We start from the raw sequence: 27,028 nt of genomic DNA, 5'->3' as shown, positions 1-27,028 counted from the left end.
GCCAAGCGTCTGCTGGCAATACAAGTGTTTAAGTTACCTTAAGCATCAGTCAGTGTTAAGTGCTGCAGTCATGGTGGATTTCAGCATGTGGTGAGCGCAAGAACAGTCTGTGATCCCCCCAGCTCCTGATTTCTGTTGGCCTGCTTCTGCCTCGGGGAGCCTTGCCACTGCAGGGACGTCTGAGCTCTGGGGGCATGCAGCAGCCCTGCTGCGCCTGACCCCATTGTAGGAACACAGGGCTGGCCAGACTGGGTCAGAGCCCTGGCCCAGGGAGACCAGCATCCTGTCTGGGAAAGTGGCAGCATACGGCACTTCCAAGGAAGGCTGTCCGAACCCTGCTGTAGCGATGCACACTGGGCAAAGGTCCCAGTGATTTCAGTGGGTGTGCACAACCTGCATCAAGCAGATCTTAGACACCCGGTTAATGTTTCTGACTGAGCTACCAGTCAGGGGGCTTGCAACTTCAGGCAACAGGAAGTATTTTAACATGAAAGTTCTATTCACTGCATTTCTCATTGTATTAACAGTCAGATCAATTATTTGCATTACGGTAGCCCCTGCAAGGCTCCTTGCCACTGGGTGCTGCACAGATGGACAGCAGTGCCATGAAGAGCTCACACACACATTCCAGACACAGCACAGGGTGAGAGAGATGGGAAGTGACTTGCCCAAGGTCATACAGCACACCAGGGTCAGAACCATGAAGACAGCCCATGTCTCCAATCCCAGTCCAGTGATCTAGCCATTCGGTTATGCTGCCCTCCCCTCAAATACATCGATTTAATAGCGTTTTGTCCAAAGCAGCAATTTATCCAAGCAGGGGTGGGAGAGAAATCCTAAATTGTAAAACATAGAAACCTGGCCTGGGATGAACTCTTAGTTATGCAGCCTAAAAAGGGCAACTTAATCTCATGCTTCAGGGCATCATCTTCTCCTCAGCAAGGTTAGGAAGGATTTCTCCTACCATAAAGGGATCACTCTGCCCACAGCAACTGGTTATTTCTGCTACAATGATCAGCGCTGCTTAAACCAGTAAAGCTGGTCAGCTAAGACCCTGCCAACATTTATGCACATGCTTAACTTTAAACCTGTGAGTAGTTCCAGTGAAGGCAATGAGACTTAAGGCAGGCCCTTCAGTGTTTACAGGATTGGGGCCAAATGCTTAACTCCCTGCAAGGATTAATTGGTTAATGTTTGCAAAGGGCTGCTTTGAAGATGAAAGGCACTGGGACAAAGTGTGAAGCATTTTTATTACTCTCTAGCTGAGAGTCAGGAAACAAGTTATCAGGGGAGGTTATAAAGATACACTGAACCCCAGAATTTTTGCCCAAGCCATTCCTTATGAGAAATGAGTGTTGCTTCAACCATCCCAATGGCCAAGGCCTGGGAGCGGACCTGTCCCTCTCCCACAGCCTTCTCTGAGAACTTGAAAGGAAATCCTAAAAAAGCCAAAGGTTAATGGGGTCTCTTTTTTTCCAGACCATGTGCTCAGAATCTCCCTGGCTCTCCCTGTGCACATCAAACCAACCACTGGAGCTGCCTGCACACACACCGCTCCTCTCCCCTCCGAGCAGAGCCAGAATTGGCCCAAAACCAGGACAGACAGGAAGCCACCTGAGATCCCCCCGTAGAGAAGCCGGCATTTGTAACTGCTTTTGCTACAGGTTGGAATAAACACTTTGGGACTTGGACCCAGATCTGCAAGATGCAAGTGATTTGGGGGTGAGGGTGAAACGCCTTAAAGGAGCCTAATTGTCAGAGTCTTACACTGGGCTCCCCAAATCACTCCTCACTTTCGGGAATCTGGGCATTGCTGGTTAGTGACTCACACGGGGGGGAGTTCGCAGAATCATCCCCCAGCTGCTCTGGTTTCTCTCGCCCTCCAGATCGCCCCAGTAGTGGGGGGCAGGGGGGTTCCATACCTGGGCAGTAGCGTCTCTGGGCCCGGGGGAAATCAGTGACCCTTTTCTGACCGTCTCCACAAGAGAGAAGCATTAAAATAAGCCCGTCCTCATAGGCGTGCGGGGCTCAGAGTTTCGGCGGAGGGAGGCCGAGGTGAGCTAGAGGGCGAGTGAGTGGCTGGAAGTCCTGTCCCGCCAGGCAGGAGTGGGGACCCCAGGGCCCGCAGGGGGTCACTGGCCAGAGGCAAGGCTGCCCCACCGGGGCTGAGCCTTCAGTGGTTCCCCCTCCCGGGAAGTGCTGGCTTGTTGGCAGTCAGGGTCCCGCCGGTCCCCCCTAGGCGCAGTGTCCGGGGCAGGACGCGCACCATGCCCCGGGACAGCCCCAGGAAGAGCTGGGGGCTCCGTTACAAGGAAACCCTCCTGCTCCGCCCCCAGCCCAGCCCAGCCCAGCCCCTGCTCGCTGGCCCCCGCCTGGGGAAGGGACAGTGCCCCCCCCAACCCTTTGGCAGAGCTGTACCCAGCCCGGAGCCGGCCGCTCCCTGAGGCGCTCGGAGCCCAGCCCAGCTCCGGGAGCCGAGCAGTGTCTCCAGGACCCCGTCCCGCTCTCGCCGGGCAGCAGGTGGGCTGGTGCCTGGGGGGCCGGGACCCGCAGCCTGCGGGGGGTGGCTAAGGCGCCCGTGGGGAGAGGGGAGCGCAGGGCCGGCTCCAGCCCCGCTGACTCTGCCCAATGAGAGCCCGGAGCGCGCTGGAGCTGTCAATATTTCTAGGCTGCCCCCACGCCCGCAGCCCCAGTGTGTCCGCAGCCCCCGCGCCAGCAGCTCCATGGAATCCGCCCCTTCCCCGCTCGGGAGCCGGCCCGCGCTGGGGGCTTAGCCCGGCTGCAGGTGCCCCCCGCGGGCGGCGCGTCCCCAAGCCAGCCGGTGCGCCCGGGCGCATGGAGCAGCCCTCCTGCCCTCGCCTGCTTCCCGCTGCCCACGCAGCCGCGGAGAGGGGGACCTGCCAAGCCGCTCTCGGCCCCACGGACGAGGCGGAGCCTGGCTGCCCCGGAGGAGTGAGGGGGGCCGGCCCCGTCCCGCGCCCCGAGGGAAGCTGGATAAAACTTGCCCCCGTTCTTTCTCTGTCTCGAGAGCCGCCCTGGGGAAGCGATGCTGAGCCTAAGCCGCGGGGCAGGCGCTGCTAGGATTCCCTGGGCCCCCGGTGCCCCCGGCTGCAGCCAGCTCCCGCGGACGGCGGCCCCCGCCGAGGGCACGAATGCCAGCTCCCGGCTCTGCTTCGCCCTGGTGTTGGTGCTGCTGACGCTCACGCCCGGAGTGGACTCGTCGTGGTGGTAAGTGATGGGGGGGGCGGGTTTGGGGGAGCTGGAGCCCGCAGCCCCTCCGGGCCGGGCCCCGCTGCAGCCCCAGCAGGCTGGCTGGGAGCGCTCCGCTTCGCCCCCGGCCCGGACAGGACCCAGCCCGGACAGGACCCAGCCCCGAGAGCCGAAGGGGCGACCGGGCTCCCGCCCGCAGCCAGCGCGCGCTGACAGCTGCTGCCTCGGGCCCCGGCCCGGGCTGGTCCCCGGGGGGTCCGCGGTAGAGGGGCGGCGGGGGGTCCGCGGAGCTGAGCGCACGGCGCAGCGAGGGTGGGAAGGGCCGAGGGAGGACAGGGCCAGGGCCAGGGCCAGGGCCGGGCAGCGCTACGCCCGGGCTGGCTGAGCTGAGAGAAGTTACTGCCCTGCTAACCCCCCAGCCGGGTTTGTAGCTAACGGGGGGGGGGCACATTCCCTTGGCCCAAAGCTCAAACCCCAGAGCGAGCGCGTGCCCGGGCAGGGGGGATCCCGTCCCCCCCAGGCCGGCTCCCTGCGCGGGACAGGAGCTGCCGGAGCAGGGAGGTCGCTGGGGCGGGTTCCAGCCGGTCGAAGGCAGCGCGACAAGAAGTGAAGACAGAGAGGCTAGGCCCTAGGACCCCACCTATCCTAGCCCGGGGGGCTGCGCCCTGCACCCCTTCCCCTCGCGTGAGCGCCAGCCCCGGGGCGCAGGGCGAGCTAGCTGCGGCTCCGCTCGCCCCGGCTGCCACCAGCCCCGGCGCTCCCCGCTGAGTTCAGGAACCGAGGGGACCCTGGCCCCAATACAACCCCCATTCCCCTAGCAAAACTGCCCTGGGAAAAGCCCCCCTCTGCCCTTAGACACATTCCGGGGGGGGAATGAATAGTCCAGGCAAGCTGCTCGTTTTGCCAGTTGGTTAGGGTGCCGTCCCATGGCGGAAAGCAAAAGTTTACGCTTGTTCTTGTTAATGCAGCTTTGATACAAACAGGGCTTGAGCCTCCTACCCCCAGGATAGTTTAAATTTCAGGGTGTTCTTATTTCTCGTACTTTGGAATTAAATCAAAGCTCCCTGAATGACTCCGGCTGGGGGGCCGCTGCGGCAGGACCAAGGAGGAGCTGGTCCCATGCCACCCTGAGAGCCTGGCAGCCCAAGCTGCGATCTGTAGCGGGGGGCTCCTGTAAACCACACCGGATTTCACTTCGAGGGTGGAAACCCCCGAGCGAAGAGCCGCGCGCTGCCGGCGGCCCCGCTGCCCCTTGAGGCCCAGGCGCCTCTATGTACAGGGAAGAGCGGCCCGAACCTCTCCCAGTCTCGGGCCCGTGGCGTGTTTAGCCCTCGAAGAGGGTGTCTGTAAAGCTGGGAGAGGGTTGAGGCATGAAAACAGGTCCTGTTTCCCGACGGGAAGCTTGACCGGGAGAAGGTCCCCAAACCAAACTTGCAGCGCGTCCCGCAGCCAAGCCAAACGCCTCGTTACCCAGGCGAGCCAGGAGCCTGCTTGCATGTCCCTGTTTCAGCCTGCCCAGGGCTGCGAGAAACTCCCCCCTCAAACAGGGGCCTGCAGCGGGGAGGGCTTTGAGCAGCACAGACATGGGGGCAAAGCTGCAATTCTCTCTTCAGACACACCGTAGTCACCCATTCCGCCCCCGCCCACCCCAATCTCCAAAACACCCTCCCTGATGTCTCCTGGCCTGTGACCGCGGGTCACTAGCTGCGTCCATTTCAGACCAGGGAAGGGGGGTTGCAGTTTTCCTCCTTTGGGCTGCTACAAGTTAAGAAAAGGAGAAGGCAGCTGACTAGATGCTCGCTTTTGTATTGCTACGAACCCAGATCGCCGACAGAAATAGGGTGGGAAAAACAAACACTGGGGGGGGGGGGTCCGACTTCCACAGCCAGATATCCAACCTGGCCAGGGGAGGGCGGGTCATGGCTGAATTCTGCAGCGGCCAAGAGGCGGGTCGGTAACCCACGCGGGTGTCCTTTGGAGAAGGCTCACCTGGGGGGCTTTACGGAGCGGAGCTTTCGGATCATCCTAGGGCCTCTGGTGCCGCGGATACGGATCTCTGGGGCTTCAGTCTCCCTGCTGCTCCATACACCGCCTTTCAAGTTCGGCTTCAAGGAAGAAAGCCCAGCCAGACCGAGATCAAACCCAGTTTCCCTTCAGAAGCCCCCGTCAGGTTTTGCTGCTACCAGCCTTGGCTGCACTCCAGGGCAGGTCTGTTCGTCTCGTCAATGTCCTTGAGACCGGGGATTGAAGGCCCTTGCTCAGGGTAACGGTTTTAGGACCTGACCGGGAGCGGTGAAGTCAGTGGGAGCCAGGACTGGTTCAGCTCCTCTCGGGTCACGCCCTTAGCCAGCGAAGTTCAATGAGCTGTCTCAGGTTTTGCTAATCCCCGGCTCTGAAAGATCTGTGAATGCAGCTGACCCAGCCTTGGGTCGGACAGGTGGCCCGTATTAAGAATCAGAGCGTGTTAGCGAGGGCCTGGCTCTGTGCTTTGGAGTCGCCAGGACCAAGTTTTTTAGGAAAGCAAAGTGAAGCGAACATGGCATCGCGGCTTTTCGTACTGCAGCTCTGGGCAGAGTCTCTGCTTCCCTGGAGAAAGGTGGGAAATTCCTTATTACTCTCACGGGTGGGGGCAGAGGGAGACCGCTTGAAAATCTGGCCCCAGGTGTATTTTAGGAGTTTGTAATGCCCCATCGCGACCCCAGCACCCGCAGATTCTGCCTGAAGTGAGATGAAACCCTCTCCAAATTGCATTTCAGCCATAAAGTCCCCTCCCTGCCCCAGAGCCCCCAAAGCATTTGAAAGTCTTTTTGGCCAACACACCACTGTGTTTGCAAAAACCTCTCAGCTCAGACATAAAAAAAAACAACCCCCTTAAGCAGCAAAAAATCAGTGCCAGCCCTGGGGTATCATGGGAGAGATGCCCATGTCAGAGACCAGGAAGAGCAATTTAACCCACTACATTCTTGGGCTGGGGCTTGTCAAAGGAACCCACGGCGTTTAGGCACCCACAACATTTCAAAGGGTCCTTTGAAAACTGCAGCTTGAATCCCGCTCTTGAGCGGTCAGTCACTTCACTAGAGGGTAGCTTTTATACCAGAAGACAGATGGAATGCCTCTCCTTTACACTCTGCCATGCAGAAGTCCTACTGTCTGAATGGCTCTGGGCTAGTTTATTTTCTGGGACATTTGAATCAAGACAGGAGCTTTGCTCTTTCAAGAAGGAATCATCAGGAACAAGAGAACTTTGAAATAGGTAAACCTCTGTCAATCATCTCTGTGACAACTCGAGAATGAGGTCAGAGAAAACTCTTGTAGGGATAAAGCAACAGGAGCCAGTCAGTCTTCTAGTCCTAGTCTCCTTCCTTGTGAATTCCCTCAGAAATAAGTGGACAGAAACGAGAGCAAGAGTGACCAGGGAAGTGGAGAATGTGAGGTTTTCCAGAAGGCACGTGTGGCTCTTTAACATTACAGTGATGCTAAGACTGAATCGGTGTCAGCTGCTGCTCAGATAGAGGGAAGCTTTCAGTGCAGTCCAGCCTGCAAAGGGCCCTCACCCAACATGGATTTAGTAGCCACTTTCTGGCTTTGCTAAAAACTGGGAGTGAAAGAACCAAACATGACAGCGAAGAGCTTGTCTTCTCCCCCTGCTTAATTCTCTGCAGCAATAGCTCCTTGAGGGGCAGGTGCCATCCACGTGCTCTCCAGCCAGGAAGAGAGTCGTTCTTGCTGTGTGGGTGAGGACAATTGCATTTTCACTGGCATAATCTCAGAGACCAGCTCCATAGTGGTACCCTGAGGGCAGCTGGACTGCTTCAGCAACTGGTAAGAGGGGAGAGGCGAAGGGGGATGGGCACTGAGCTCATATCCCAGAGTTTAGTAAAGGGGAAGAAGTGGTGACATTAGACACAAGAGGTGGACTGCATGAAAGAGCGCCCCGCGCAAGGGGGCTCTGACCACAAGCGTAATACAAACAAACGGAAAGGAAGAACGCTGTTCCCAGCAATACCCAAAGATGGACTCGTACGGCACCTTCAGCCCATGTGGAACTGAAGTGACTGGGACAGCAAATGTGCATCACTAGCCATGCGTAACAGGTTGATCCAGGCACTGGCCTGGGGCCACCACTATCTATGGCATCTGCCCCCACCTTTAGGGCAGGTGAGAACAGATCATTCTCCTCTTGGAATGTTGTGTTTCTGATGCATGAGTTGCTGAGGAAGCAAAAGGCTCAGGGAAGAGAAGGGGAGCTGAAATATTCCAGCTCCTTACCAAGGAGGAGGGAGAAGGGAGGGCTGGTTAAAGGATTGTGTGTCTGGGAGAAAGGGACTGGAAGAGACCTCCATGGGCCAGCTAACAGCATTTGGAGTAAGTAGTAATGAGTACTGGCTAGTCCCAGCTGGTGTTTTCTATCTTAACTGAACTGGTAGGAAGAGGCCATTTATTTTTCATGGGAAGTTTAGAAAGATTTGTTGTGTCCGCCCCCACCAAAAAAATCCTGCAACTTTTCTTCCATTTTTTCAACCAAAAACATTTACTTTGTTTTCCTCCTGCTGCCTCCCCTACTTTTTCCTTTTGTGCAGCTGACAGAGGAGGAAAAGCAAAGAAACAGGGAGAAATAAAAGGACCCATTTGTTTCTTAGGTTTATGATGAAACACTGACCTTTCAAAAGGGAACAAATTTTCTATGGAAGTTTTCATTTAAGAAAAAGGCCATTTTCTGTTTAAAAATATTCAACGGATAGGTTTTGACCAGCTCTAATCTTTAGATTTTATGAAGATTTCTAGGTTCTGTGCAAACATACCAGAAGATGCAGATCATGCCTCTGAGCTCACACTCCACCATTCCTGCTCTCTCACAATATAATCCTGTCTCCACTCTGCTGGTTAGAAAATAATGTTTGGTCAGAGGGTTTATACCCCTCCTCCTCACACTGTAAATGTAACTGCCATTTTGATCACAAGGGCATGGGGAACAGGGAGATAGATGTGATCAGTGCCAAGGAGCAGATCAATCTTACATCTCCCAATAGTTTGGAGACTGCAGATGTCTGACATCAGTGTCTCCAGTGTCTAGTGAGAACATAGCAAGAGTAGGACCTGTTCTGGGTGAACCAAGCTAACTCCTCCAGTGCTGAATTCCAGGCCGTTCTGCAGCATGGAATTGTACTTCTTATAGATCCATAGATAATAAGGACTGAATGGACCATTAGTCTGACCGCCTGCATAGCACAGGTCAGAATTTCACCCAGATTCCTGCAGTGGAGGGAATTCTTCCCTTGAGGGAGTTCCTGATCCAAACCCTCTGAGCTTCAGGCAAATTCAGATTCAGACCAGCTTCCAAACTTGGGCTGACCCCTGGGATGAGGCTCCAGAAATCTTAGCACCTGCATGGCTACACAGGTCTGATCCGAGCACAGCATTGTAGTTGGATGCTCTCAGGCAGCCATGGGTAACTCAGGAACCCACATCCAGGTGTCCAGACCTAGGTAAACACTGCAGTGAAGTCATACCCATAGCTGCTAGCACCCTGAATGCTGCACCCTTGGAAGCTACAGATTTAGATGCGGGTCTAGCCTTTGTGCCCAGACTCCCTTCCCTCCTGCCTCTCTTGCTAGACTGAAGGGGGATGGAATTCCCCAACATCTTCAATCAGAGCAAGGTGTGGCCATAGTTGGTATTTATATAGCACTTTACAGAAAGTGAGAAAATACCAAACCTGCTCCCAAGAGCTTACAGTCTGTTAGATATTCTAGTTACTGGCCTGCTGCTCTCCCAGTTCCGGAACTAAAGAGATCTCCTGGCTCCTGTTCTGACAATTCAGCACCTTCTACCACCACTAAATTCACATTAAAAATATTTTAAAAGTTGGACTTTTAGAGCTGTTGAGCTGTCACTCAGATACTGGGAATTCTAAGGGATTCCCAGGAGATGGCAGGTGTGGACCTTTCCATTTTAGTGACAGATAACAGCTAAGTTGTGTATCCAGATTCTTATGGGCACCCCCATCACCATGGTATCTGATCTCTGAAGGTCTACAATTGAAGGTCTCTCCCCCTTTTCCAATTGATAGGAGTAAATACTTCAGTGTAGCATGTGTTCTGGGGAAGCTCCATCTAGCTCTTAAGAGCTATCTCCCATGCTCTCAAGATGACCCCCTTGGCTGGCAGGTTTTTTTTTAGCTCTAGGGATGGGGTTTTGCAGAACCAGGAAGGGCCTTCAGGTGATAAAACCCTGTGTGGGTAGTGGCATTAACTCCACGCTAGCTGGGGAAAGAATTCTGTTGCGCAACATTGAGGTTTCCACAGTTGTTTTTGTTCCACACTGAAATACAAAGAAAACCTTTCAAATGTTTTTTGCAACAGTTATGTGAAAATTGCTGGTTTGGGTCTGAAATGCTCAGGTGTTCACAGTTCAGGTCTCTGGTCACATCTGACCAGAGACCTGTGGAGCCTTGGACCTCAGACATTCCTGATGAAAACTTTGTTGAAACCATTGTATCTCCTTGAAATATTTCAGTATATTTAGATGAAATGACTTCACAGAAAGTGTTCTGGCCAGCTTTTCTTTGAATGCTATCTTCCTTGTGATCTAGATAGGGTTGCAAGCACATCTTTTGTGCTATTGATATTACAGTAAATACTTCTGGTGGTGCATCATCACTCATTTTTATTATTGCCAAAACCCTTTAGGGATTGACACAATATGCTTGTGCCCTAGAGGAAATGCATCTCCTTTTCCCAGTCAACTTCTAAAGGAGTTTAATTGAAGGAACCGGCTCAGTTCAGCCAACAGTGCATAGAAAGGAAATATCAACCAAATGCTTCACCTAAACAGCAAATTATGGATTTTCAGTGACATCAGGCAGGCCCACATTGCTTCACCAAAGCTCCAGGAATTGGCAAACTTTGTTAGTTGAAAACAGTGTTTGTTCAAAGCTTGTAGCTCTGAATATTTATTATTTACACTACCACAGAAGCTCAAGTTCAAATTATGACATGGGCTCACTCAGTTCTCAAAGAGCTGTGAAAGTTTGTGGTGCCATCACATCTGGGTTTGTGTTACCCAGTGCAGTTCAAGCATCACAGTATATTGTGTTAACTAGCAACAGCAGGAAGAAAGAAAGTCATGTACAAAGACTCATGTAGAAAGCCTCCAAACTATAAAGTGTTACTTGCAACCCAATACCAGCTGATCACTGAAATTGAAAAAGGAGTACTGAGGGGAAAAATCTCTAAGTCACATTTGCCCATGAGTGTGCACTAGTGTAAGGAAGCCAGCTTCATATACAAAATGACTCCAGGACTGGGGAAGCCCAGTTGCTCCCAGTCTCTGCTCTGGGATACAGCTCACCTTGCAAAACCTTACTGCAGTGCTTAATCCTATACATGATAGTGGGACTACTGTATGAAGAAGATCAGGCCCCACAATGAGCCTCAAATTTCTTTCGAAAGATTTGGGGCAGATTAGACAAATGTTGCTTGTCTATATAAACTATGCAACAAACAAACGTGGTGTATAACTTAGTAGAGTTTACTCGCTGTTGAGAGCTTGGTTACTGGAGTGTGGAAAGTCATTTTAAAATAAAGGTTTGGTTAAAGAAGAATGTACACAAACATGTGCCCCCCTCTCCCTCAGACACCCAACCCTCACACACATGCCCCAGCCCCCTATAAACTCAAAGCCACACAATCCTCCTTAGCTAACTTGTTTAATGCTAACCACAATCCTCGGAAATTACAAATATTTAATTTCGTCTGGCACCAGAACAGATGTGAGGCATCAAACTCCTTAGAGATAAAACAAGCAAGCTCATTCCCTGGCTCAGAAGCTCATGGGATACGAGGGGCCACTTGGGTTCCTTTAAAACCACAGATACAATAAGGGAGATCCTGTACTAGCACCAGTCATATTCACAATGGAATTCTGTTTAAATCCCCATGAAGATGCATCCCAAAGATCATTCCTGGGACAGACTGGCAGTACCCAAGACAGGCAGTCCAGTCAGACATTCAGAAGAAACAAGTCATTGGCATAAAGTCAACCTTAAAACTGATTCTTACAGTCAGTGTAGCCCTCTAGCGAGGGTATATTCAAGGGTTCCCTCTATGCTGATTGGCAAAGGATCTGTTACAGCCCCCCCAGACAGCTCTGGCCCACACTGTAGCAGATTATGCTTGTAGCTTGGAGGTCCCTGGTTAAATCTCCAGTGCATCTGCCAAGATAGCAGCTGTCCCAGCAGCTCTCTACATAGCTCTGCCTTAAGCAGAGTGCACTGTGGTTTGCTTCTCTCTTCCACAACACCTGCAGCAAACTACAGAGCCATTCCTTTCTACCCAGTCTCATCCCGCATGGCTGAGTAGGGGAAGGAGGGTGCAACAGGCAGGTTCCTAGGAAATGGACTCTCCAGATAAAAGGAAGCACATACACATCACTCCTGAATTATAGCAATTGGGGGTCACAAACCAGGACATCTTTATGCTGAAGTGCTCTAATGCTTGCTATCCAACAATGGCTTTTTTGAAAAATAAGTGGTTTTGTTGTTTTTAAGGCAAACCCAGCTAAAAATGAACTCTGGCCTGTGGAGTAGTTCCAGTGTGCGTTGGTGGGAACCTATTGCAACAAATGGGTTCAGTCATTGCACACAATCGGCTCTAATTGTATTTCTTGGTTCATTCTTCAGAGGAACCTTTACCTAGATGGTATTTCACTGAAGAAAAAGAAGGGTGTGGGGGGGAACTCATCTGTTGCTCTTACAAATCTACAACCCATTATTAATAGTCACTGCAGCAGTGCCTCCAGTGCTAGGCTCTGTCCAGACACAGGAAAAGGTCTCTGCCCTGAAGAGTTTACAATCCAAATACACAAGACTGGATGGGAGAACTATTCTCCTCATTTTGCAGATGGGGAACTGAGGCACAGAGACTAAGTGACTTGTCCAAGGTCGCACGAGGAGGCTGAGAGAGCCAGGAATCCACCCCAGATTTAAGTCCCAGCCCAGTGCTGGAACCACAGACCATCCTCTCTTTTAGAGCTACCAAAGGCCATTATCCAAGCTCTTGAGCAGTGTAAACACTGTAGTGGCTAGGAACTCGCAAGCCCTGGCTTCTAGCTCCGGTTCCAGCATTGGTTCATCGTATAAGCTTGTGCAAGTCACACTGAAGCCAGGGCTCAGGAATACTGAGCACCCTCAGCTCCAGTTGAAGTTGATGGGAGATGCAGGTGCTCAGCACCTCGGAATAAACAGGTTCCTCAGTGTATTTGCTTCCCATCTATCAAATGGGAGAGATACTGATCTACCCTTTGTAACAACTTTCAGCCTGTACTGAGCTAGATTTCATTATAAGGGAGGTTGTTTCCATTCCCTACTGCTTTCTAAGACCACATTTGTGTCTTCTCTTCAATACAAGAATATTCCTTGGCCCAACACTCAGGAGACCTGGCTTCTATTTTCTAGCTTAGCCATTGACCTGCTGTGATAAGTCCCTTCGCCTCTGTGCCCATCTGATCTCTGTGCCTCTTTGGGGACGACATTATCTCTTACTACAGGTTTGTACCCCACTGAGCACAGAGCTCCAAGCTCAGTTGTGGTTCCAGGCACCACAGCACACCCACACAACCAACATGGGGTGTCACTAGGCCATTGGCCAGTTCTTGGGGGCAGGCTGTTTGATTCTTCAGATCCAGAGACCAGTAGTTTCAAGACGCTTGTTTATGAAACAATATCTGTAGTAACCGCATTTTGATACCACAGGCATTAGGGCTGTAAGGTCATGGAATGGGGGCTTTGATCAGGAATCAGCCACAAGGCTGGGGAAACAAAATTTAGAAAGTGACCAGAGAGCAAATAATGGAAAAAACCACACAAATTAAATGGGGTTGGGAAATTTAACAGCATAACGCTGTGCAGTTATTCAAGTGAGACCAGCATTTTCAATATGCAGAGCAGTGGCTCTAAGGAAGGAAATTAGGGCTGTTAATCATTCCAAGGTGTTAACAATTGTAACAGGCCAGGATGGCTCCACTCCTAGTACAGCTTAATAAAATATTAAGGATTTATAACAAACAAAGTAATATCTTTCACATATATAGCACCTTGAGGTCAGACAGCTGATCATACTAGTCCCTTCTGGCCTTAGACTCCATGAATGAATCCTAAAGTGCTTTGCAGTCAGCTAGAAATTCTGTACCCACAGTAGCCAGGGCCAGGAAAGGAAAAAAACACAGTATCCATGTGAAACCGGCCCAGGGAACAGTCATCCTGTTTGGAATTTGCCCCCTGCTTTTGTAAAAAACCCATCATGGGCTCTTTAGCAATCAAAAGTGACCAGGATCTCCATTTTACATCTCACCTAAACAGACCTCTTCAGTCTCCAGTGTCCTCCAGCACCATACTGATGCACAGGTTCAATAATGATTCAATGGGAAGAGCCCCATCTACTGAGTCACCAGCACCCACTTCCTGGAGTGGAGAGCACCATGCTAGGCCAGGGTTCAGTGCACAGGAGGATTGGCCCTCCAAGTCTATGATTCTCTGTGATAAGTTGCAAGAGTCAGTGGCACACTGAAAATGGAAACCACAGGGACAGCGTGAAATAAATGGAATATTAAACTAGCTAATGCCACTGTGCTGAGCATCTTGCTCATGTTTAAACTAAGTGGATGCAGAACCTGGGAACCCTGCTGCAGGTCCATCTAAATGTGGCATGCATGGGAGCACTGGATATTAAAGCAACTGAGAACCAAGGGGGAATCCACAGGGGAGCTGGAAAGGTCAGAGATGAGATGTAGAGGTTTCCTCTCTACACGAGGAAATCTTTTCCAGCCCAGCACCACCTGAAGTGATGCCCAGTGGCAGCCTGGGGGTCTGCTATATGAAGTGAATTTGTGGCCCTAGACTACTTCCTATGGCCTGATTCTGCAAGGTACAGTGTACCCTCTAAGGGGGGGTCCAGAGCCCTTCACTCCAGTGGGTATTTGCACTCTCCCCCACATCCGGGAGGGCAGAATGTCCCCCCTCACAAAAACCATTGTAACACTGCCAGTCTTGGAGAAGAGGCAGAGAATGAGAACAAAATCTGGAAGCTAGGTACACAGCTGTCAGGACTTTGGAGGCTTCAGGATCAACCTGTCACTTATGGATTTGTGGCCTACTTTACAGTCTGTGTGCTGTGTTGAGGGCCTGGAGACCCCAGTCTCTTCCCTCCACAGAAGAGATTACAGCAGGGCAAAACCTCCCCTGCTCCTGCCCTTACTCCTGTCCCTTCCAGAATAGAATCCTAGAATACGCCCTTGTATGTTGCCCAATATACAGCTGGCAGCAGCCCATATGCCAGAGATCAGAATTAAGCCTTTAAAGAATCCAGCTCTGATCCATTCCCCCAGCAGCTAAGATATCCTGTGCTCAAGTCATGTTTGACTGAGGTTATAACTCAATTGAAGAGGTTCTGATGGCACCATTTGCTTAGCAGCAGAGGGATTACATGCTTAGCATTTCTTCCAAATGATGCTGAGCCTACTAGCCTGAGTAAGAATAGGTGGGAGCATGACATAGGACAGGCATCCAACAGCCAGAGCAGGGTATTGAATGGGGGAAGAGTGTCTGATGCATGGGCCAAGAACAATGGATTGGCTGCTTTTAACAAAGCCTTGTCAAGCTCTGAGCCTGTGAAGACAGCTCTGCAGAGAGCCACAGGACAAGGCTGCCAGCATTTCTTTGCTTGATCCAGTCTACCTGCAGCTGCCAAAGCTGCAGCTTGTGACTAAGAGGTGACTATACTGAAGGGGTACAAGGGAATTCAGAGCTTCCAAACTGTCTTAAGGGAGTATAGGAAAGTTGAGTGCCAGATACTTCAGTGTGAAGGCACCACCCACTCCATCGTTCTGTGCTGGACCTTTCAGAGCAGGTCTTAAAGCCCAGTTTGCCCTAAGCGCCTGCTCCAAAGGAGTCAATCTAAAGTCTCCTACAGACTTCAGCAGGCTTTGGAGCAGCTCCGACATGGATATTTTCAGAGTTAGGCTTTACTCTGCTTTCCTTGGTCAAAATATCCCCTCCTGACTGCCCTGCTGTGCACACTGTTCAATCTGGGTGATTGTGGATCGTCTGCAAGATGCCTGGGGAGCTCTTGGGATGAAAGCAGCTGCAGGAAGAGCAAATCTTATCCTGGCGTCTAGTCATGACCTCTCCATGCACTACTGAGAAGTAGAGCTAGCACCTTCTGCCTTGGCTCTGTCCATGCCGGAGCCGACAGCCTGTGCACCCTTTGTGTCTGAGCTGAAGTCAGGGGGTCTGAGGCCTTGCCTATAATCAGAGGTGCATCGGTTAACTGCAGAGGAGTTTAAAAGCCAGCTTAGTTTTACTAGTGCAAATCCATGTGGACACCCTTAATTTGATTTAAATCTCGTTCACCCTATTTAAGTAATTTAAACCAAGTTAAATCAGTTCAAAAACAGCACCTTCCATTGAACTGGTGCAACCCTAAATGCTATAATGCTGGTTGTAAAATGGAATTACTTTCCCAGGGCAAATCCTGACCCTTCAAAATTGACATTTGTTGTGAAACAAATTGCAAAAATATTATGCTTTGGAAATAATGAAAAACATGTGAAACATGTTTACCTCAAATGTTTCAATCGGTAATGTCAAAACATTATGTGAAATGCATTCATAATATTAAATGAATATTTAGCATACGAGTCTCTATAAAAACAGACATTAGCAAAATAAAGTAAAAGCCAAAATGATTCCTTTCAACTTTCTCCCATCTAAAATCAAAGACATCAATACTGCCACAAAATGTTCCAATTTTCCCACCCCCACGAAAACCTGTGCTTCTGAGCATTAGGCTATGTGGATCCTAAAGGCAGGCAGAGGTTCCTATTATTCTCGCTCTCTGCTCCCATCAGATCACTACCAGAGCCCTGAATAATGACCTTGACTGTTGCAAGGTCAGTCGTGGGGAGGCCTGGACAGTTTCCCTGCATGCTCAGAGCACATGGCTTGTGTTAGAGAAGGAGAATCTCCGATATTCCAGAGGAGCAGCTCATGTCATGTTGGTATTCTAGCAGTGATTCAATCCCCACACCAAACTAGGAAGAGGAAATATTTTTGCTTTCAAACTAGCAGCCTGTCCCATAAACATGACCGTTCTTTTCACCCCAGAGCCGCCTTGATTTTATTAAAGCCCTTTACAATTGCCATGAAGTAAGAGCCCAAGCATTTCCACCAGAGCACCAGAAAAGCAGAAGTTTCCCGTGATGAGTCAGGGGACAAACTTAATTATTTTCAGACAGTGAGATGCTCTGCTGACTGGCAGCAACAGACAGAGCCTCTGCAGGGCTGTTCTAGTCAGGATTTTATACTCGTCACCAGAGCACCAAAGCATCTTCCAGCCATGCATTACGCCTGATGCCTAACATCTGTCACGTTGTTTGTTCTCTCCAAGGGGAGAAGCATGTGCCATGGAGTGCCTTGCTCTGGTAGGGGGTGTCCTATTTATATCTACACACCTGTTGCTGTGTTTGTTAGCGAAGGGAAGGTGAAAAAAGCATGCCAATGCACTTGGAGTGCTGAGGTTTCTGATAGCCCTTAGCTCCTGGAGGGGTTTTATTCCCCAGCCTTGGACCAGGCCACAAGAAGTTGTGTTTCACACTGAAAAGTTTCTCCCTTGTTGCAAGTTTCACTGTCCCAGAGGAGTGTAGGTGATTACCATGGGCTTTGTCCCAGAGCTTTAGATAGTCTTTTTGATCTCCTGGGCCCAGGCCATGGAGCATTTTGAAGATAAAAACCAAACCTTGAACTTGATCCAGTATTCCATATGAAGGCAGGGCAGAGAGCAGAGGACAGGTGTGATGTGCTCATGGAAGCCTGTGTTGCTGAGGAGACTCAAGGCCATGTTCTATACTAGTTGGAGTTTCCTACATGCCAGAGGCCTCATGCCCATGTACACCATTGCAGTAATTCAGCTGAGAGGTAACAAAAAGCCAGAATAACTGAGACCAGGTCAGTGTCTGGCAGGATGGGGTGGAGTTTCCTAGCCAAGTGGAGATGGTAGAAAGCACTACTCATGGATGCTGCTATGCGAGAGCTCAGCATTAGTGGGGAAATCCATAAGTCCTCCCAGACTAGACTGAACTGGCCATTGGGGAAGAGAGAATTTGCCTTCTTTACCCAGACTATTGGGGCTGCGGTTATCTGTAGGAAAATTGTGACCCACCTTAGGTTTTTGGGTTTGTTTTTTTACACTAATTAACACAATTAAATTGTTTTCCTTTTTGTTGGTGCAGAGGGGATTGTTTCACTTGTAATGAGCCCTGTGCCCCCAGGCTTGAGCTGAGGAAGAGGGGCAGGCCCAGACTCTGCAGGCCATTGCTACAAGCAGCTTTCAGTGCGGCCCTACGGCCAAGTCAGTGGTATTTTGGGAGCGGATTTGATTTTTAAACAGTAAACGCTGGGATGTCCTCTGGGTTATGTCTAAGGGGAGACTAAGCTGAACTCCCCCTTCTCCCTTGGCAGCTCTGCCCCCTCCCCCCCAACCCTTTGAGTAGCCCCCCTCCCCTATGAAACAAAGGCAGTAGCTGCTGCCTTGCAGCCCTGAACCTGTGCCTCCATTTCTCCAGTGGACACCCCTCACCATGCCAGGGCGGCACTCCTCCTGAGCCGCACACGGGTGCTATAAACACGCTAGTGCAGAAGCCCCTGCTTTCCTCCCAGGGAGGCTTTAGACAGACACAGATAATGGAGGCACTTTCCTAGGGAACAGGAGAATATGCGGCTCTAATTGGGAGCAACTAGGGTCAAACCCAGCTGGCCATCTTAAGGCTTGTTGTCCGTCTGTATAAGCAGGGCTATAAATCAGGCTGCGTGATACAGAAGCAGTTCACGCACTTAGGCGAAAGCAAGTCGTGGAGGGAGAAGGGGCATGAAGATTCTAAAATTGTCAGCATTCTGGAGAATGGTTTCTTTTAAGCCCAGCAGGCAGACTTTGCTAATTTACCTGCACTCTCCCTGGGGAGCCATGTGCCATTTCTGTAAGCCTGTAGCAAAAAGCCATTGCCGGGGGAGGTGGGGAAAAGATTCTGCACTACTGCAGAGGAAGAGTCGCCAATTCTCCCAATTGCTACCAAGTTCCTTGTTCAGTGTTAGAACAAAAAGGTTTTTCTGGTGATTTTTTACCAGGGTCTCATAACCCTCCTAGCCACATGCCTATTGCTAGATATCAGTGAGGCAAGTTAATGGATGCAGGCTTTTCAAATCCATTCATGTGGCAAAAGTTAAATTTATTTCACAGCAAATATTCCCAGTTCTTTGGAATATTTGGTATATTTGCTCATGGCCCCAGCATGCTGGGTCTGCTTGAAACCCGATTCCTTGTATACAGCAGCTCCCCCATGGCCTCAGCACCACAAGTCCCACTTCAACCCAGAGATGGGGAGACCTTGTCCTGCCTCTACAGAGGGTGGCTGGGACGTGGCTGGTACAGCTGAGGGTAGCATAGGGCTCATTGCTGCTGGCCTTTGCAGAATGAGAAGCAAGGGCTGTCCAAGTCCCCATTACAAAAGAACTCCGAGAACAAAATGTTTCATTTCTAATTCAGGCCCAGAGAAGTTGTGGCATTTAAACACAGGAAGTTTACCTGAGCCTGGTCTATAAATGGGGTCAGCTGTTCCCTTGACTGGGGCTTGATAGTCTCACATGCCCTGAGAACTGGCTGCAGTCTCACGTGCAAAAGAGAAGGGGCAGGATGGAGCCATAGGTAGCTGGTAGAAGAGCTGATGGGGTGTTTGCCAAGTCCTTGGGGGTGTGTATGCACTGGGAGCTCAAAGTGCACGGTCTGGTTTGGAGACAGCTTATAACCAGTTCTAAATCCTGTATACAAGTGTGCTGTCTGTCCTGACCTCCCCAGCACCCCCAAGACTACAGCGGTCACTGCAGCCACCCAGATGGCATGGCAAATTTGTTCCCATGTTAGAAACAAGGATCAGGGGATCTCAGGGACAAGTTCTGTCCTGGAGCAAAGCTCCAGTTCATGAAATACAATGAAAGTGGGGCAGGACAAACAGCAGGAAGTAGTGAGAAAGAACAACTGCCTGGTGAATAAGTAGAATGATGGGTGTCAAAACCTCTCCCAAGTCACAGCCACAGCTCCCAGAACATTCCAGTCAGCCTGGGGACTGGTCATGGCAGATTGTGGAGGTATGTAACAGGAACGCATCTTGCTGGAGAAGGAAGCCATAAGCCAATTCCTCTCTGCTGTTTGGTGTCACCCTAGCGCTTTCAGGATGCTGCTTGTTTCACAGATACATCAGAGGTGTGAAACACCCCACACAACACTGACATAGCTATGCTGACCTAACCCCCACTGTAGACAGCTAGGCTGACAGAAGAATGCTTCGATCATTGTAGCTAACTTTATTCAGGGAGCTGCATCTCCCAGGAAACCTCAGCAGCCATTCCTGCATGCAATACACTGGTCTTTCCTCCCTTAATCCACAGGGCAATTGAACGTAGAACCTCAGGAGAAGCGATGAGGGCAGGAAAGCCCATAACCCTGAGGACCTTATTTCATAGCTGTAGCAGTAGGAGAACAGGGATGTGATGAAGGATTCAAATCTCTCTTGGATGACCCAACCTAGTGCCAGCAGCCTTCTGAGAACATGAGCCCTCATGGGAATTTTTCAAGAACTGGAGTGCGCTCCACACAGGAACACCCGCTGGTAGGGGGTTAAAAGGAAATGTATACTGTTGAGTAAACAGATGCGTCTGCCTCCAGTTTGTGTGTTTATCTTAGAAGCAATTTAGGGTTCTCCTTGTTTATAAGGATAGAAGTCAGCAGATTCTTAGAACAAGAAAAACAACTGGAAGCCAACATGTGACAGTTCTCTTCTGTTCTCCCTCTGCACTGGAGGAGCCTGCTCTCAGAAGCAATTGAGAGAGCCCACGTCAACTGCATATTTGGATTTGCTTGTAAGAAATTTACCCATGGGAAAAATAGTAGCAGAAGGTCAGAACCACTTTACCTCCTTGACATCTCCAGCTCTCAAAGCCACTTGCCCGTGTGTAGAGCAAGCTCAGCTCTGGAGTTAGCACTCAGATTGCCAATGCTCTTAGAGTGTCTTATCCAATTGCTCCTGAAGGAAAGAGTAACAAACAGAAGGTGGAAGCTCTGAGAGTAGGAATCAACATTAGCCTGGCATCTCCCATGATCCTCCTTGAGGCTCACAGCCATCTCCTGGCAGTGGTGGGATCTGAGCTCTGTAGAAATGGGAGGTTTGGATGCTGCTCTAACAGGTCTCCTGTGTGCTATTTGTAAAGAGAAGCACTGAGGCCATACAGTAGTGATATGTCACCACCAGGTGTTGCACATGCAGAGCATCAACCCTGACCTCTACCTGAGCTAAACTACTAACTCCTTTAGCTGGCAGCAGCTGGGCTCTTACCCTCCATGCGACCAGCCACTAGAGGGGACATGAGACTATGAGCATGTCAAATGACACGGTTGCAGGAGTCACAGACTTAACATTACACAAAGTAGGTCTCCTATTTAGCAAAACTTGAGAGAAAGAGCAACATCCCAAGATTAGTGCCTGTGAAACTGGGTGTAGCTGTGCTCCCTTTCCACTATCCCTGGGGATGGAAGAGACACTGGCAGAAATTACCATCCATAGTAAGACTTAGCTCTATACTGACTGGGGGGCAGGCAGTGAGGTATCCTTGTGCCCATTTTGCAGAAAGGCAATGCTTCCCCTAGTTCCCCCTGCCCAGCTCTCCACTGGCTCACCCTACTCACCTGGCCTCCTGCATGCTCCCCTCAACTCTCCCTCTCCAATATTCAGCAGCTAAAATAGTCTCCCTCCCCTGGCACCTGCTTCCCTCTGTGGCTTGTCACTGGTTCCCTGGTTCTTTCCACAGGGGCTAGGAACTGCTCAGCCTTGCTCCTGGCTGAGAGACCTCAACACCCTCACACATCAGCCCATCCCCATATGTGCTTCTCCCCATAGCCTCTGACATTGCTCTGATCACCTGGACAACATCTCTCCTCCACACCCACCTGTCTTCCCTGCTCCCACACCCCTTGCTCCTTCTCACCTCCCTTCCCCATTCAAAGGTGATCATGCCAGAAGAGCCTGCCTGGGCCATCTCCACGTGCTGGGACCATTCTGCTTCCCTCCCTTTGCCTTCCATCCCCCAATTCCATGGCTGCCTAGTGGCAACTGCAAGCTGAGGTGGCTGATGGTTCATTGGGGCAGAGGGGTCCATCAGAAACGCAGATTTATCAAAACACGGCATTGAAAGGAGTCAGACAAATTCTCTTTTACAAACCAAACAGAGCATTTTGGTAAGATCAGTGTCCCATCTCCACGTTCTCTGAAAGGAAGGCTCCAGGTTTCTGTTTCAAAATGACTTGGTTCCATTTTTTAATAATTGGGGTTATGAGTGGAACATTTTGATTTTATCAGCCCAAAACAATTCCCGTCCCCCCAGCAATTGTGTTTTCTGGGAAATTTTGAAGAATTTCCATTCTGAAATGGACCAAAACCAAAAACTTTGAAATCACAGAATTTTGCATGGTGCCATTGGAATACAGGGCTTGATTCTCCATTGTCTCTGCACCTTGTGTAGTCACTGGCACCTGGGGAAATTAGGTGCATCAAAAAAACCCAACCAAACCCAACCTCTTCCTTGTGTAGCATTGTACACCTGCTTTGCACAGGTGTACATGACCATGAGGTGCAGGACAGCAAAGAAAAATCAAACCATTGTCTTTCTTCCAGATTGTGGACAGCTGCAAATAGCGCTCTCACACAGCATGGAAAGGGAGCTCTGGGAGCCAGACATGCTGGCAAGGTGTATCATGGAAAAATGAAGAAATCAGTGACCCTACTCTGTTCTCTCATCCCACTTTCTCCTTCCAATAATATTTGCTGTGATCTGGCTATTTGGCAGCAGAGCTGAGGAGAGCAGAAATAATTCTCACAGCATGAGAAAGGGAGTGCCCGGTGTTTATCTTGCTCAGAGGATTCTACGTGACCAAATCTTCCTGCGGGGATAAGTTAGTCAGTTGCCATTAGTGATATGGCTTCCTGCTATGAAAGCATCTCCTTTGTCAGCTCACAGTGTTGTCTTCAAGCCAGCAGCCCCCATTTGCCTCTTGCTTACACCCACTTCAACCTGCATCACTCTGGGGACATCAGCGAAGCCATTGCCAGCTTAGACTGGTGCGAGTGGGGAGCATCCAAGTCCTGGGGCATCTTCCAGAGCCCCTAGTGCTTTGGTGAGGTTCTCCTAGGGGAGTTGGGAGGAAGGCAGTAGGAATATTCTCATGCCTTGCTTAGTAATGCCTCCTTCTCTGGGCACCTCTTCCCATGCCCATGGAGACTGAGCATCTGTTCTCCAACTGCTGCAGCCAACCCCCCAGTCTCTCTCTTGAGACTCCAGCACTGGCCTCAGCCATGGCCACTGGTCCCAGAGAGATGAAAAAGATGCAGACACCAGACCTGACCTCTCCATCCTCCCCCATCTCTCTTGGGGACACACGTATCACTAGTCTCAGAGCCCTCAGCAGCCCACACTGATCACATAATCCAACAGCCACAGAGCCCCCCACTGCAGCCCAGAAGCGGGAAGAACCTCTCAGTTACAAGACTGTGGTTCGGCCCCTAAGCAGAACCCTCCCAGCTCAGAGCAGACAGTGGCTCTCTTAGCCCACAAGCAGCATCTCTCCTGGTGGACCCCAGAGCCAAGCCAGGCTCCACATGGTCTCTCCCGCCGCCCCCAGCAGGCTGAGCTAGCAGGCACTCTGGTGAGCCAGACTCACCCAGGAGTCACCATCTTCCTCCTGCCCCATTTCCCTGCTTTGGGGAGGAGCCTCAGTTTCCTTTGAAGTTCTGGGGAACAAGGGGCTTTGGGAGCAGAGAGCCCTGCCCTGGCTTTGCAGAACCAGCCAGCCCTGCCACATGCTGCTGCACATCCATGCGATGGCTTCTTGCCACTGGGCTCTGGCCCACGCTAGCAGCACACAGAAAGTCACCCTTAAGCCATATCGGTCGATCAGCAGCAACAGGCCAGCCTGCAGGTGGGCACCTGAGCAGAGCACACCACTCAGCTCTGAGTTCCCAGCTGTGCCCTTGCCTGCTGAGGAAACGTGGGAGGGGAAAACCCCACTTCCTGTGTGCGCCCCTGCACTCAGTGCAACACTCCCAGAGCAGGCTGGACTGAACCCAGCTTGCACCCCAGGCAGCCGCGATAACCCATCCTCCCTTTAGAGCAAAGCACAAGGGAGCGGTTACTGGCCTCCAGCCCCTGGTAGTGATCACTTGGTGAGCTGCTGTTGGCTCTCCCCACCTCCCCTGCCCTGCTGCTGCCTGATGAAAGGTTGATGAGCAGGCTTGCGAAAATCATGTGCCTTGGCCAGCACAGCCCTGGCTTGCGGAGCCACAGGGAGCGGAGTGTATTATCCACAGCTCCAGCCTGAGATGACCTTGTGTTTCTGCCAGCATTTAAACAAAATATTTTTAAAAGGTGGTGGTGGGAGGGGAAGCCTTTGCTCCCTTTCTGTAGTCACAGGGCTTTCCTGGGGCTGCCAGCTATCTGAGACAGATATAGAGCACGGCCAGAGAGAAACAGTGAAATATTACCCACATTTATTGCTTTTATTATTAAAGGGAGGGTCTTATTTCCAGCCTACAGGCTTGAAAAAAATCTGACTCCCACCCCAAGCTCTCCTCTTCCAGCCAGCAATGCAGCTCAGTGGTATGTGGCAAAGCCCATTCCCAAGCACAAAGTATCAGCTGCTTTCTGGCTGGGGTAAACAAAGGACCTAGGCAGGGCTTTTGGCTAGATCTGGAAAATTCTCCACCCAACTCTGTTGTCTGTGTTGCTTTAGAGTCAGCAGAGAAGTCTGGCGCTGAAGGGGAGTTGAGCATACTGACACAGGCGACCGAGGACACACCATGCTTGTTTGGCAAAGGCACGTTTGCCACTACAGACGAGCCGGGGCTGCCAGTGGATGGAGAACATCCAGAACAGCAGCAGTCAGGGTTTTAAAACCCAAGTGTTTTGGAAGGGATAAACACCCCTGCTTTGGGCCAGGAGTCAGCCTCTAGCTAATCGGGGGTGAGGGGAAGACACATTCCTCAGGGGCAGGTCATCACTATCACTGCTAGTGCAGGATTCTTTCCCCTTCCTCCGAGGCAGCTGGTCCTGGCTCCTGGCAGAGAGGAGGCTGGTCTAGATGGACCTGAGTCTGAGCAGACAAAGCAATTTTAATGCTTTTTGTGGTTCTTACCCACTGGTCTTGATTCTTCTATTGATTGGCAGTAGGGGGCTGGGCTGCCCTGCTGATTTCTGGGATGTGCTTCCATATGCAGGAAAAAAGGGGGAGAGACTGTCAGTGGCTATTGAGGGCAGATCCCTCCACCCCCTGAATGTGTCACAAAAGAATGGGGCAAAAATTGGGATCTCTAGAGCCCAGGGTCACTGTTACCCCCAAGATACACTGCAGGGCTTCTACCGTATTCCATGTGGCCAGCTGAGACCCCTGAATGCTGTTTGTTCTGATGTCACTGCCTCTCAACCCACCGCTGTGCTGCATGTCTGCTTCATCCAGCTGTTGCTTCCAGTCAGCCCTGTGGGTCATGCTCTCTGGGGCAGGGACTGTCCCTTTTCTAGCTTGACTGTACAGTACCTAGCACAAGAGGGGCCTGCTCCTCGATTAGGCTCCCAAGGGGCCGCAGAGCAGAAATGAATTAATGGTAATCAAGTCCTGCCCATGCTGGTTCATGTGTTTGCCCCACTGCTCTGAGCTGGAAAGAGCTACTTGATCAAATCCTGCAGCCGCCAGCAGAGCTGGATTCATGTGGCAGGAAGGACAGGCAGGGCTAGAGGGTTTTGCATATCAGCCAGTTCCATCAGCTGCCACCGCAGTAACTTATCCCCTGAGCTGAAAGTTCAGCAGGCTTTCACAGACAATGTCACTTTTGAAAGCTACTGCCTCCCTCACGCACCTGACTTCAGCATCTCAGAAGGAGAACCTGCTCCCCAGGTTTCTTTGCTTCCTACAGCAATAATTCAGGTCGAGCACACAGCTCCCCTCCTCCCATTCTGGGCTTGGTGCAGCTCAGGGTTTTGTTAGACACAGAGTCCCTGATGGCTCAACACTGCAACATCCCTACACCCTGCCAGTCTGGTTTAATCACAGCACTGGGAATTTGATACAAATCCAAGCAGAGCGCTCCAGGTCTCCCCATAAAGAACAATGAGTGGAGCGCTGCCTCCGAAGGAGAAGGGTCTGCTTGTCAGCAAAACACAGATCCTTGTAGGCCGTTTTCCCCATCCTGGCATCAGACAACAGGGCTAAGCTCACGCCACTGGAAATAAAGATTGAATCCCTTCTGCGTTGAGTGCACGACTCTTAAATGGCAAAAATTAGACCTTTAATAAGCAGCCAGGTAGGAAGAGATGCAAGTGTGCAGCAGAGGCGTGAAACTGGGGGGCAGGGGAGAGAATCACCACCTTTGTGCTCACACCCCCAGCCAAGCCTTGCTGCAGAAGCATATTCCACCCACCATCCCTCTGTCATGGTTCCTTTGTGCCATCCTGCTGATGGGGAAAACCGGGGCTTATGTTCTCCCAAAGCAGTCATCGTAAGTCAAGTGTCTATACCAGCTTCACCAGTAGGAGGCAAAACAGTCCCTCCCAGAATGGCTTCTGGCATGCAGGGAGGGGAGGAAGGCTGGGGAGGCTGAAGCAGCCGGTTGCCTTCCCAGTGCATAATCCAACACTCAGCACAAGGAGAGGAACTGGGGCACACCAAGCTTACCACGGTGTGAGCAAATCATACAGAGTGAATGGCAGTGCAAGGAACAGAACCCAGAACACCTGACTTCCAGTTCTGCCCCACCCTCTTTGCCAGTAGACCCCTCTTCCCTCCCAGGGCCAGAGCTGAAGCAAGAGTCCAGACTCCTGGTTTTTAATACACCAACCCTCATTCCCCTCCCAAAGCTTAGAATAGAACCCTGGAGTCCTGACTTCAAGTCCCCCCTGCTCTAAGCCATGGGACCCCACTCCCTGAACACAATAAAGTGCCTGCACTGTGCTGATTTTTCACAGCGTGTTCTCTTTCTACAGGTACATCGGGGCACTGGGGGCAAGAGTGATCTGCGATAACATCCCTGGATTAGTCAACAAGCAACGGCAACTCTGCCAGAGGTACCCCGATACCATGCAGTCGGTCGGGGAGGGAGCGAAGGAGTGGATCCGGGAATGCCAACACCAGTTCCGGCATCACCGCTGGAACTGCAGCACGCTGGACAGAGACCACACCGTCTTCGGGAGAGTCATGCTACGCAGTAAGTGCTGTCAGCTTTGCCTTTCCCACTGAGCCTGGCCCTGGGTAAATTACTGCCCAGCTCCAGCCTGGATGCAATTTGTCTATGGGAGGGAATTTGGAGAGTTGATTGAAAAATGCCAGTTATTTTTTGTAGGAAATTTTGAAGAACTCTTAAACAGATGTTTCCCCTCTACAATTTCTCTGGGGTTTTTGACCAAAGCATGAAACTGAAGAGCATGTTTTAACCAAAAAACAATTTTCAAATGTTGTGTTTACATTTTTCCAATCAAGAACCAGATTGGGTTTTTCCAGCAAAACTGAATGTTGATTGAAAGACTGACTTGCTCTACTCTGCATACAGTGGCAGAGAGAAACCCGGACATAGCCCCAGATACAGGAAGAGGGTGGACAATTTCTGTTTGACAGAGGAAAGGAGCATTTGCAGAGAAGATTATTAACTAGGATCTATAAAGACCTTGTATAACACACTG

General features: G+C 51.0%; 1 protein-coding gene across 1 annotated transcript in view; it reads left to right on the top strand.

Annotated features, from left to right (window-relative positions):
- Positions 1–2,440: 2,440 nt before the first annotated feature.
- WNT2B (Wnt family member 2B) overlaps positions 2,441–27,028 on the top strand; it is a 42,991-nt gene continuing 18,403 nt past the window's right edge. The window contains exons 1-3 of the mRNA XM_084610985.1: positions 2,441–2,520; positions 3,029–3,228; positions 26,336–26,556. Of these exons, the coding sequence (XP_084467111.1) occupies positions 3,047–3,228; positions 26,336–26,556 (403 nt within the window). The 5' untranslated portion in view covers positions 2,441–2,520; positions 3,029–3,046. The remainder of the gene's footprint in view (positions 2,521–3,028; positions 3,229–26,335; positions 26,557–27,028) is intronic.

This window comes from Lepidochelys olivacea (genome assembly GCF_965140295.1).
Source record: "Lepidochelys olivacea isolate rLepOli2 genome assembly, chromosome: 21".
Taxonomy (NCBI): Eukaryota; Metazoa; Chordata; order Testudines; family Cheloniidae; genus Lepidochelys; species Lepidochelys olivacea.
This window is presented reverse-complemented; position numbering and strand designations above follow the sequence as displayed.